We start from the raw sequence: 13,611 nt of genomic DNA on the forward strand, positions 1-13,611 counted from the left end.
ATTTCAATAAGTGAAATTTCAGTATAGTCAGGACATATGGAAGTGATTTTCCTGTGGAATATAGTCCTTCCAAGGTCTAGTCTAGTCTAGTAAAGTTGCTTTCTACAGTCTGATGACTTAAAAATAATGTTTTAAAAATAATAATCTGGAAAGATATAAAGGCCAACATGTCATTTTCACTCCTTGCCTCAGTCAGTAACTGGCAAGAGCTTATGTTATTTTGGAGGGAAGCCCACATCAATTTTACTTGTACCTGCTCTGCAGTCACTTGAAAATCATTTTCCACATATGTTGAAGAAATGCCAGATTTCTAAAACAAGGATATAAGATAGGGGGTCTGGCAAAGAACTAGAGGAAAATATTTTTTAAATGTCTTTTATCCTTCGTGAGCTTTCAATTTTTCTTTCAGTTACTGGATTGCTGCTTTTTTACCCTTCCTTCTCCACCAGCAGCTAAAGTCATGGAATTAACCGTTAAAACCTGAAACTGAAGCCGGGTGCTGGTGGCTTACCCTGGAAATCCTAGCTACTCAGGAGGCTGAGATCTGAGGATTGAGGTTCAAAGACAGGTTGGGCAGGAAAGTCCGTGAGACTCTTATCTCCAATAAACCACTAGAAAACTGGAAGTGGTGCTGTGGCTCAAATGGTAGAGTGCTAGCCTTGAGCTGAAGAGCTGAGGGACAGCGCCCAGGCCCAGAGTTCAAGCCCCATGACCGACAAAAACAACAACAACAACAAACCAAGGCGAAGAATTTCTCAACAAAGTTTGTCAGTTATATTGGCACACACACACACACACAAAAAGGATGAGAAAAAACAATCCATATTAGTTTGTTCTTATGTACTTGCTGACATGCATGAAAACTAATGAGCAGAGCCAGTAATTTAGAGAAAATACTGTGGGTTATTAGAGGCTGTCTTGAAGAAGGAAATGCAGTATGTTCTTTAAAACTTGTTGAGTCTGCCCAAATGAACAACGGTGCCACACATGCTTCTACAAGGACTCACAATTCCAGATGCATCCAAACAATTTGTTGACCACAATGAGTCAGTAAAGAAAGCAGTTGCTGACTCATACCAATGACACAAAACTAAGAGCTCCCGAAATTACCACCAGACCTTCTCTGAGTAAACATTTAAATAGATTTGACTCTCCCTGCCCCCACCAGTTACTGCACCCCAACCCACAGCAGCTATGCAGCGATTCCGGTTATGTTCAGTACAATAGGAGATCTCAAAACTCATCAAGAGATTCCATTTTTCAACCGATTGTCATTGTGTGGAAAATTGTTTTAAATTATGGCTTTCTAAAAGTTTACTTACTAAAATTAGAGTTACTTAGGGAGAATTTCTTATTTCTTGAAAATTTCTGAAGACATATGATGAACACTGATCTTTAAAATTATAGAACTGTGGAAAACCAAGATCACTGTACTGTATTCTTAGGAATTGTCTGGGTTTTATACAAGAGGACATCTTTGAGTCCCAGGGGTGGATCTAGACGGGCCACTTGGGTAGCTTTCTTGGCTGCTGGGTTCTGGAGGGTTTTGCTGATGGCAGGCACTGTCAGTATGAGAGGCTGGGGTACTTGTTCCCATAGCTCCTTCTCTGCTGTTGCCTGGGGACAGGAGTGCTCTCTACCCAAGACCTGTGAGCTACTTTCTTCATGTACCAGTCTCTACTTTCTTAGACCTTGGGACAGGGTCAGTTCCCTATTGTTGTTTTCTCTCTGTTACCACAACTGAATCTCCTGGGTTTTCCTAAACCCTGCCTTTACATCTGTGGATAGTTTTTGTGCTGAATTGTCCTTAAATTACCCAGTTAGAGTGTGCATTATGTGCCTTGCTGAGATTTTTTTTTTTTGTCGGTTATGGGGACTGAACTCTGGGTCTAGCTCAGCTCTTCAGCTCAAGGCTAGAGCTCTACCACTTGAGCCACTTCCAGTTTTTTTCTGCTTATGTGGTGCTGAGGAATTGAACCCAGGGCCTCATGCATACAAGGCAAGCACTCTACCACTGAACTACCTTCCCAGCCCCCTTGTTGAGATTTGAACTTACATTTTCCCTATATTTATTATTTCCTCCCTTCTCCTTTTCCTCCTCCTACTCCTCCTCCTTCTACTTCTTCTCTGTGTGTGTACCAATCCTGGAACTTGAACTCAGAGCCTGGGTGCTGTCCTTAAGCTTTTTTGGCTTAAGGCTAGTGCTCTACTACTTGAACTACAGCTCCATTTCTGGCTTTTTGGTGGTTAATTGGAGATGAGAGTCTCACAGACTTTCCTACCTGGGCTGGCTTTGAACTGTTCCTCAAATCTCAGCCTCCTGAGTAGCTCTGGAATTCTTAGCACCTCACTAAACCCCATCCCCTTTTAATGTACTGCTTTCTGTGGTTGTCTATTCTGGATTAAGGGTGTTTTGACTCAACCCAAGAAGACAAGTTCTATAATGTTTCTATAGAGAAGGTCCAAGGCTGCCATTAACTTACTTGTGGCTCCAAATCACCTCGGCGTTTGTAGATGGCTTTTTCTCCAGTCAGCCCATCAATGATCTTGGCATCATCAAGTTCTCCAGTAGCTTGGTGTCTGAGCCACTGTCTTTCTTTACCTTTAGCCTATAGTGACATACAAATACATACACACAGATCTTTAATTAATTCTTCAGAGTCTCTGACATACTTTGTGCACCACTAACAGGAAGCACACCAGGGATCTTTTCAATAGAAATGGTTCTGCATGAACACAAATGCATAAATGCATTGGTTTCTGCTCTACTGAGAAAAAAAGACTCTTTGTGTGGATTTTGTCAGCTTTAATTATTTTAACATATGGGAGGATAAAATGAACTCACTCGAAGGACATACAAACAGGAAGACAGTATGCAAATGAACCCCTGGAGAAAAGTTCAAGATCTGGAAAGACAATAAAGATGCATTTCATATGGATTTGCTGTCACAGTGCTCCTAGAAAATTTATTAGGTAACAAAATAATCAGCTTGAACTTGTTAGCACTGTCTGTAAGCCCAGAGAAAACGTGATTTTCAGGACTTTTGCTTTTGGAAAGGAATCTGCTTCTCCAGATCTCAGTGACATAGTGTGCAAATGGAAACAGCTGAACACAGTACAACATGAACATCTTGTATCCTACAAATTTCTCTGATCTTTACATTCAAAACTTCTGAATTTCTTTTCTAAAGGTAGCTTCATATAATGCTTTGCCACAATAACTTACACCCAGGCCAGATGGACTGAGAGGAAAGTTAAATTGTAAAGAACTGCAATATCCCAACCAACACAAATATTTTAACACATCCTACCAGTGTGTGTGTGTGTGTGTGTGTGTGTGTGTGTGTGTGTGTGTGTATTTTTGTTGTTGTTGTTGTTGGTCATGGGGCCTGAACTCTGGGCCTGGGCACTGTCCCTCAGCTCTCCTGCTCAAGGCTCTCTACCACTTGAGCCACAGTGCCACTTCTGGTTTTTTTCTGCTTATGTGGTGCTGAGGAATTGAACCCAGGGCCTCATGCATGCAAGGCAAGCGCTCTACCACTGAGCCACCTTCCCAGCCCCCATCTTACCACTATATTTATATTAAAAAGTGAGAAGAAGGGGCTGGGAAGGTGGCTCAGTGGTAGAGCGCTTGCCTTGCATGCATGAGGCCCTGGGTTCGATTCCTCAGCACCACATAAGCAAAAAGAAAAAAAAAGCCAGAAGTAGCGCTGTGGCTCAAGTGGTAGAGCGCTAGCCTTGACCTGAAGAACTGAGGGACAGCGCCCAGGCCCAGAGTTCAGGCCCCACGAACGGACCTCCCCCCAAAAAATAATAATTAAAAAAAAAAAAAAAGAAGTGAGAAGTTGGTGCAGCAGTTTGGAGGCTAAAGCAGGAAGATTGTAAATTTGAAGCCAGTCTGGGCTGCATAGCAAGTTCAAGGCCAGCCTGCACTACATAGGAAGACCTTGTTATAAAACAAAACATACAGAAGTAAAACACAGCTAATTTTTTTTTTTTTTTTTGTCGGCTGTGGGACTTAAACTCTGGGCCTGAATGCTGTCCCTCAGCAATTCAGCTCAAGGCAAGCACTCTACCCACCTGAGCTACAGCACCATTTCTGGTTTTCTAATGGTTTATTGGAGATAAGAGTCTTACAGACTTTCCTGCCCGGGCTGGCTTTGAACCGTAATCTCATATCTCAGCCTTCTGAATAGCTAGGATTACAGGCGTGAGCCATTGGCACTCGGCTAACACAGCTAAAAAAATTTATGTATGCAAATATGATTATGAGGTACTCTTTTCAGAAGCATCTAAATATGAGCAAAGAGCAGAATTATAGTTAAAATTTAAGCATTTTATACTTACTCTATAGTAAGAGGATGATATTTATATATGTTTTGTGATCTGCAATGATAACAAATCACAATTTGCTTCGAGGGGTCTAAGTCTTTTCAGTCTTTTTCCTTGCTAATGAAGCTCCCATGTAACATAAGATAAACCATAAACACTTAGTACTATCATCAGTCATGTGCAAAACTTATTTTCTTGGATTAAAAATTCTATATGTAGAATAAAAAAAACAAATCTTTTAAACCTAAGTCAGTGACTGAAAAAGAAAATAAGTCATTAAGAAAATTAAAATGCTAGTCAGGTGCCAGTGGCCCATGCCTGTAGTACTAGCTTATTAGGAAGGCTGAGGTTGAAGGATTACAATTTGAAACCAGCCTGGGCAGGAAAGTCTGAGAGATTCCATTTCCAGTTAACCAACAAAATGTGGGACTGGAGATGGGACTAGAATACTATTTATGAGCAAGAAAGCCAAGTGAGAACACAGGCCCCAAGTTCAAACTATGGAACCAGCAAAACATACAGATAAAATAGAAACCACAAATAAAAAACAAAAACTTAATTTTGTAATGTAAGGGAGAGAGGGATATGATTTTCCAATGAATCTTACTTTTCCTTCTTTAAAAAAAACTTCAAATTCATGAATAACACAGTTGGTCTGCATTGATCTTAAGTACAAATCTCAATGAACTGTTATTAAATGAATGTATCATTTTAACTACTCACAACTTGGAAGCCATCCAGTGCCCTGTTCTGGAGCTTCCCCCTCTGCCAAAGGTCATCTTTAATGGATGGTATGTCATCAATGAAGTTTACCTTTTTCCCCCTTCCTTTTATTTTTTTTCCCCATGCTGGAGTGGAACTGAGGGCCTTGCACATGCTAAGCAAGCATTCTATCCTTAAATTCTTGGTTTGAGACAGTGTCTTGCTCTCAAACTTGGCAGTCCTTCTGTCTTTACCTGCTTAGTCCTGGGATTGTAGGTATGCACCACTATGCCCAAAAACTTATCTGTTTTTAAACTTCATAAATGTGGAATTATATAACATTATTGTCTTTTGTCTCTGGATTCTTTGGTTCGACATTATCCCTAGTATGTAGTATTTTTTCTTTCATAGCTGTAACTATATCCAGTGTATAATCCCTATAATTTGTCCCTTCTACAGCTTCCATTGTTTTCAGCTTGCGGCTATTATGAATAATACCAATATAATTTCTTCTAAACATATCTTCCAGAGCAGTAGTTATGTGTGTATTTATGTTGGGTGGAAGTTCTGGGATGCAGAGAATAGCTATGTCCAGCTTTAGTTTTTCAGTTTTTCCCATGAATTGTATATTGTATATGATGATTTCATTTATATCCTCACCAAACTTGATGACCTGAAATTATTTGAAGGAAATTCTGGTGTATATATACATATGGCTCCTTTCATTTTTATTTTTATTGTAAGATAAATGAATTACTTTTGCACTGCTTATTGATAATCTTAGTTTAGGAGAAGCCAGTAGCTTTTGTTATTGAGAAGTGAAGTAAGTGTCATGCCTTTGATTCAGAGTTATTGGCACAAAGACTGTCTTTTATAATAGTAGCACTGCTCATTAGTTCTTTAGCATACAGGAATATTTAGCTGCATGCTATATGCTGTTATATATTGCTTAGAAGACTGTAGACAGTTTTTAAAGTATTCATTAGCTAGCTTACAAATTCTTGGAATCTCAAAATGGGAAGAAGCCTGTTAGAATGGATATTCTTGGGGCCAGTGACCGAAAGGCAATCTCCTTAAAAAGTTATTGAGGGCCAAATAGAAATATATTTATTGTTTTGAAAAGTGCATATAAAGGCTTCTGGATTTTTGTGGGACTCACTGAAACACTTCTTGAAATATATGTTTTTTACTGTACTTACATATATGGTTTTACTTATAACAGGGGCCAAACATGTTCTTTATCATATATCCTACTGAACGAATCAAAGTATCCCTTAATATGCCCATCTGTTTTGTGTTATTATACAATAAAGTCATTCTGTTAAAGAACTCATTATATATATATATATATGTATATATATATAATGCTAGCTTGTTACAGCCTTTCTAAAAATGAAATATAGTTTTATTGCTTTCACATAAAGAACACTTGAGCTAAGTGAAATGTTCAGAGGATGATGTCTTCTAGTTAATTCATTTTCTGGGAAATGTAGGTGAACCAGAATGCCCGTGCATGTGCGTGTGCACACATGCGCGTGTGCGCGCGCACACACACACACACACACACACACACACACACACACACACTGATCTATACACTTAGGACAGTAGAATGAATCAATTTAACTAAAACCAATCATGTGGTCTGGGAGAGACTTGAAATTTTAGCACTGAAGATAGCCTGATTTATCTCAAGCCTTTGTTTGCTTGAGTTGTAGTTGAATAAGGCTTCCTTTACCTATGAACTCTATAATCAAGACAGTTTTCTATTATGTCTTTAGGAGCAATTAGAAAGCTCAAATGGCAATTTTTGTAGGAAGTATAGACATTCTACAGAATAAAGAAAGAAAGATGAGTAACTTATCAGGGAATAAGTACATGAGAGTGGATCCTGAGGACATCTGGAACAAGACTTTCACTTAACACTAGCTTCCACCTGAACATTTCCCTTTCCCTCCCTCTCTTTCTGTGTGTCTATCTTTCTTTTATCTGTACTACTGAAACAAAATATTTGCCAGATTAAGGAAAACTTCATTTTGTGCTTACAAAATAACAATCAGTGGGAGAGTGGAAATTTAGCTTAAAGTATTTTACTGTTTAAATATCTTTCTAATGATCTGTTATATTCCAAGATGATTTAACCTGGGGCTTGAATTCAGGGCCTTGTATTCTTGTTCAACTTTTGTTTTTTTATCCATGGCTAGTACTCCACCATTTGAGCCACACCTCCACTGTCTGTTTTTTGCTTGTTAATTAGAGAAAAGTCTCCTGGATTTGTCTGCAAGGGCTGGCTCTAAACCTGGATCCTCAAGATCTGAGCCTCTTGAGTATCTAGGATTATGGGCATTAGCCACTAGCACCAAGGCTAATATTTTAACTATTGTTTATGTATTCTTTTGGGAGGATCTCCTGAAGAAATGTATGTTTATTCGGCCAGCTCATATCTCTGTAAAATTTAATTCTTCAAGCTCTGTTTTTATTAGTCAGTTTTCTTATGGTTTTTGCCTCTCATTTCTTTTGTGGTTTAGAACTTTTCAAGGTTTTTTTGGGTGGTTGTTGTTGTTATTGTCATTTTGTTTTTTGGCTATAGTAGGGTTTGAACTCAGAGCCCTGTTAGGGAAGTGCTCTACCACGTAAGTCATATTTTCAGCTGTATTTGAAGTTTTTTTTTTAAATTCACATCAATATTTAGAATTAAGACTGTTTGAGTCTGTTCTACTTTTCATGTAGATTTATATTTTGGCATCACTGTTTTCATTTTCTCAGTTTCTCCCTAGTGCATTCAACTTCTTCATTGTTTCTGCTTGTTTCTTATCCAGATCTCTTTAAGTCTATATCTTACTTCACATGCTCTGAGATTCTTTGAATTACAAAACACAAAGCAGTTGTTTTATAAGTTTAATATTTTCTGAGAAAAATATTCTAGCCCAGCATTGTCTCTTCCTTTCTTCATCCTGAATAACTGTTATTCGATCTCAATGCAGAGCTCTTCATAGATTCTCTAGCAGTTTCATTTTTTCCTGTCCTTATCCTTGTATGATGAAAGGGCTACAAAAAGCTGCTCAGGAAGAGATTGGATTGATCCTCCTTGCTTGTATCCACTTTCTACTTAGCATCCTTGAGGATTGTGAACTGATGTTAGCAGCTGAACTGAATCTACACCAGGAACTCTGCAGAGACCATCTCAGTGTGATAACTGTTTCTACACTTCCAAGTGTGTTCGGAAAAGCCTGTGCAATGATGCCAACTTTCAGCATTTGGCTTTTGTTTGAACTGCTCAAGCCAAGTACACGTTGAGGCTAACCTGACCCTTTTCCTGGTGTTGTCCCTTTCCAGGTTTCAGCTTGTGCAGGTTACTGCATGACACTTACACCTTCCCACCTCCTCTCCTTTGCAGGACTGCTGCTTTCAGATGCTGCCACTTGGCACTGACAGGAGGGAAGCCAAGTGGTGTGCTTATTCCCAGAGTCAGGGCACTCTTCCTTTCCCTGCCTTTTCAGTTAAGGTCTGTGAATGAGATTCCGGGACTCACATACACTTGCTAGACATGCAGTTTCCCAGGAAGACTTACCAGTTGCCTTTGCAGGGGACTCACTGCACTATATACAGTGAACATTCTTCAAAGCTTCTTGCATGTCACTAGTAGTAGCCTTCCCTATCTCCTATGGTCCTGTGAATATCCCCCCTTTTTAGCTTATTGTTATATCATTTTTTTTTCTTTTTGGGTGGGGGGAGCATCTGGCAAAGGCCAGGTTAAACCCAAGTGCTAATTCAACTTCCAGACTGCACTGGGACAACATTGTCCTCTCACAGCCATTGACATGGAAACAGGAACAGGTACACTGCTGTTCTCTCTGGCATGCAGACATTCCTCAAAGTAGCCATCTTCACCTTTCCTTTTCTTCCCTTTGTATGCTTACCTCAGGTGACACACTGCTCCTAGCCTAGTCTGTCTCCTACATAATCATTAAAGTACAGACACAACCCTGCCTGGTCTTAAACTTTGCTCCCGAACTCCAGGTTCACATCTTAAAAACTTCAAAAACACAACAAAATCCAGAGCAGACATTTGCTTTTTACACTAGTTTTCCTTCTTCCTATGCTTTCAATGCTGTCTTCTAGTGTTTGAAACCACCTCACTTGGTCCCCATTTAGCCAGTCACCTTCCTCTTGTCCTTCCTCCAAAAGGTATGAATTTGTCTCACCTTTTCCATTTTCATATCAATTGCAATATTTCAGGTTCCTATCACTTCTCATACTTAATAAATTTCATGTCTGATTTCTGGCCCTTCTCTTTTCTGAATTTTCCCCCCTATGGCTATGCTTCTTCCTGAAGAAGACAGACCACATCTGTCCTTTCCCCAAGCATTCTTCTCATTGTCTATAGACTACTTCAGCCTGGTGCTCAAGGTCTTTGGGATTTACATGCTCTCTTCCACTGCCCACTGCTCCCAAGCCACCCTCACTATGAGCCTTAGTCACTCTGGCCTGTTTGCCATCCTGCAAAGAGCCTAGTTCAAAGCTCCTATGTTTATACTGTAGCTTCAGAATCTGCTTGGAGTCTGCAAACATTTGTATTTAGAAACTCGAATGGCATTGGAGGATGGGAGCTGGTGAGAGAGGCTGAAGCTAACATGGGTGAAAGAGAATGGATATGGTCAAAATAGGTTGTTGGTAAGTATGAAAGCAGAACCATAAAACCTGTCAAAATTGTATGAGAAGGAGGGAGAAAAGGACAACGGAGAGATATAGAAGGGGGTAGATTGATTGTAATACATGTCACATACATGTATGTGACATTTCACAACAAAATTACCCCCACCCCACTACAGCAAATGTATGCTAATTAAAAAAAACACAAATGCAATTTGACAGACATCTTATATTTGTTGAATTTAATATTTTAAAATGTGAGTCTGTAATTTGTATCTCATCATCATAATTTTTTTCAGTAATTCATTCCTAAAAGTATTTGTCCAAATTAGTGGGAAAAAACCTGGCCCAAATAGTTGCTTGTCCACTTAATGCCCATACCTGTTTACCTTCTAACTGGACAGAAATTTATAGTCTTGCCTTTGTTATTTGCTGTTAGTATTTATAGTAGCCTCTGACTTGTTACTCCCAACCAGTCCACTATGTTCTCCCCTACCCAGTTGCCAAAACCCTAGACATCCCCTTCCTGGCCCAGTCCAGTTATTCCTCCTTCCCAGTAACGGGCTACAACTGGGCTTAAGCTTCAAATGGAACTTTTCTGGCCTGCAGCCAGGGTGTGTTCCCCTGTGCCTTGTCATCCTGTTATCTTGTCAGCCTTTTGCCTGACCTTTTCAAAGGTTTCTTTTAACAGGATAACAGCCCCCACTCAGGACACCACCTGAGAACAAGCTAAGGCCATCTTGTTACTACAGGCAACCAGAGACTTCACTTACTTGGCCCTGCTTTGCCCAGCGCAGACCAGGACCCTAAAGACCCGAGGCCAGCAGGATGTAGCCAAAAGACCCCATGACATCCATGGGCTCTGGTACCTTTAAATATCTCTGCTACCTCCGCCTCAGGTTCCTGTGATCCTAAAGCTGGAAAAGTCTTATGGACCCCCAGACCCCCACCCCAGAGTCAGCTAACTTGCTGTCTCCAACCATAGAAAAAAAAGGCAATCTCAGGTCTTTGATAGCCCTTTCTGGGAATCAATCTTTCCCTAGCTTATTCCCCTCTTGGGCCTGCTAGCAGCAATTTTTGCCTTTTGTTAATTCTGTCTTGCAGTTTAGATAACCATTGTCAGGGAAAAGGTAAGGACCTTTACCAACCAAAGTGTCAAGCAAATGTTTCTTGGACAGTACCCAGCTGAGCAACAAATCAGGGACCCCTGACTATGCCTCTTTACAGCAGGAAGTAGCTCCAGAAGAAACGTCCTCTACCCATGACCCCCACTCCCACCCCTACTTATTATTACTAAGCAACAAAGCTGGGAGTGTTAGCATTATCCCCACCCCTGGTTCTCAGCTCCACCCAAATTTGAGCTCTCCTAGCCCTAGAGTTCTTTTTTTTTTTTTTAATTGTGAAAATATTGTACAGAGGGGTTACAATTACATGGGCAAGATAATGAGTACATTTCTTATCAAGCATTGTAGCCTCCTCCTTTGTTTCCCCTTCTCATCCCGTCCCATCCTCCCCCCCCCCCACACCAAAGTTGTAAAGTTCGTTTTTGACATAACGACTTGTACATCTCATTGTTGCAATAGGTCCACCTGTATCCCTATTTAAATGATTTGTTTTTCCCCTCCCTTCCACAAATTATACCAACATCAAATACAGTGAAAGTAGGGGTTATACCGTGGGGGAGGGACATACAAAGCAACAAAGAAATAATCTTATAAATGTGTTAGAAACAATTATATGAAAGAAAAAAAAACATTTGAATACATATCTTAGGGTTCATCTCCCTAACATCAACTTATCTGACCTTTTCTGTTTGACTCAGACTTATACTACATATTGCAAATAAGGGAAACCATGGGACCTATGATTCTTTGGGCCTGGCGTACTTCACTTAATATAATTTTTTCCAAGCCTTTCCATTTCCTAACAAATGGGGCAATGCCATTCTTTCTAATGGAGGCATAGAATTCCATTGTGTATATATACCACATTTTCTTGATCCACTCATCTACTGAGGGGCATCTGGGTTGGTTCCATATCTTAGCTATGGTAAATAATGCTGCAATAAACATAGTCGTGCTGGTAGCTTTAGTGTGGTCTTGTTTGTGAGCATTTGGATAAATGCCCAAAAGTGGCATTGCTGGATCATAAGGGAGCTCTATGTGGAGTCTTTTGAGGAACCTCCATACTGCTTTCCAAAGTGGTTGAACAAGTTTACACTCCCACCAACAATACAGTAAGGTTCCCTTCTCTAGCCCTAGAGTTCTTGCCTGATAGCTGCCAACTCCCTCTCTCAGCCCAGACCCACCTGAGCATGTGACTTGCCCCAGACCTACCTGCCACCTGGATAGGGGCTGATGCCATGTGTTCCCTCTCCCAGGGGAGATATGGGCCTTCTAATAAACTTTATAATAATCTTTAAAAAAACAAAACAAAACTTGGCCCATCCCACAGAAGCACTGGCAATGCTGGCCGTTCACTTCATCCTTAGCGCGTACAGTATTTACCAAAGGCAACCAGCCCCATATTCCTGTTCAGACTCCAATGACACTCTCTCTGTGGGTTTTCCGCAACTATACATCTTACTAATGATGGACACATTTATCTACACATGCACAGACTTGGTTTATCTGTGCAGCGCTCACTGTATTACATTCCTAAGGAAAACTAAATATGCTAAATGCTTTCTGTTCTTTATATATGAGCAAAGTAGGTGCCCAGGTGTTCAAGCTTCTGACCTGGCTCCAGTTCATCTTTCAGTTCCTGTTCTTGATGGTATTCCTTACAGGTGGTCTCCTACCTTGGCTGATTCTAAGCTTTCATCTGAGACCACATAGTGCCATGCTTTGTTTATGTTGTGCCCTCTGCTGGGACACTATTCCCATTCTTCTCCAAATCGTTAATATTCCTGTGTCCTTCCAGACTTAGCTCAAGATACCATTCTCTTTAGCATCTACCTGACTCCTTTTCTTTGCCTTTGCTCCATTCTATGCATCCTAAGTTACCCCAAGTGATGACTTACTATGTTTAGGCACTGACCAATTAAACTGAAACGGTCTATTCATGTATCAGCTTTTTCTTCCCCTCAAGACTAGAACCTTATAGTAGGAAGATAATATCTTACTGGTTTTTGTACTTTCTCTGTGTAGCACAGGCATACCACATGTGGTTAGTGATTTTTAAAAACACTATTTATATGGACAAAAGTTCATTTTGAAACACTAAAGGAGGAGAGAACATAATTGTAGGTTCATGGAGATATGCAAGCCAATGCAATCACAGAAGGGCTCATTTAGTTTAGATAGAGGATGAAATTACTGATTGTAAATTAAAAAGCATTAGAAAGAAGATATGATTTAAATCGGTGGTTTTCAGTAGGAATGTATTATTTTCTTCCATTAGAGAATGTTGCAAGCAGACACTGGGATTCTGAACCAAGTATACCTGAAGTATTTACAGAATTTACTATTCTAATAAGGAAATTCTTGCTATGGATTCTGAAAAGAATAAAAGATCCAACAATCAGGACTTGTATGTTATTCATATAGAATCTGATCAAGAGGCCAAGGAAGGCAACTAAGGTAGCTATATTAATTGAGAAGAATGACACAGGTCTATGTTGAAGCACACATTATCATGGATGGCAATAGTATTTCCTGTTCCTCTAATTTCAGCCTACCCACCTAGAACCAGTGTGTGGACCTGAACCTGGGCTTTTGGAAAGTCACTCCAAGTAATGAGCTGCTAGTTCCTGATAGGATTGCCTGAACTCACCAAGGAAACATCTGTAGTTACTGGGATTATACAGAAACTTCAAAATAGCTGGAACATTTTAGTCAATTAGAGCCACACTAGACTGGCAGAAGACAGCAAGAAACTGAGATGATGATGATGATGATGATGATGATGATGATGATGATGATG

General features: G+C 40.1%; 1 protein-coding gene across 2 annotated transcripts in view; it reads right to left on the reverse strand.

Annotated features, from left to right (window-relative positions):
- Vwa8 (von Willebrand factor A domain containing 8) overlaps positions 1 to 13,611 on the reverse strand; it is a 281,922-nt gene that overhangs the window by 13,805 nt on the left and 254,506 nt on the right. For both annotated transcript variants that reach the window (XM_070026692.1, XM_070026693.1), the window contains exon 41: positions 2,484 to 2,609. In XM_070026692.1, coding sequence (XP_069882793.1) covers positions 2,484 to 2,609 — 126 coding nt within the window. The remainder of the gene's footprint in view (positions 1 to 2,483; positions 2,610 to 13,611) is intronic.

The sequence above is a fragment of the Dipodomys merriami genome, unplaced genomic scaffold (genome assembly GCF_024711535.1).
Source record: "Dipodomys merriami isolate MVZ:Mamm:240054 unplaced genomic scaffold, mDipMer1.0.p SCAF_188, whole genome shotgun sequence".
Lineage (NCBI taxonomy): Eukaryota > Metazoa > Chordata > Mammalia > Rodentia > Heteromyidae > Dipodomys > Dipodomys merriami.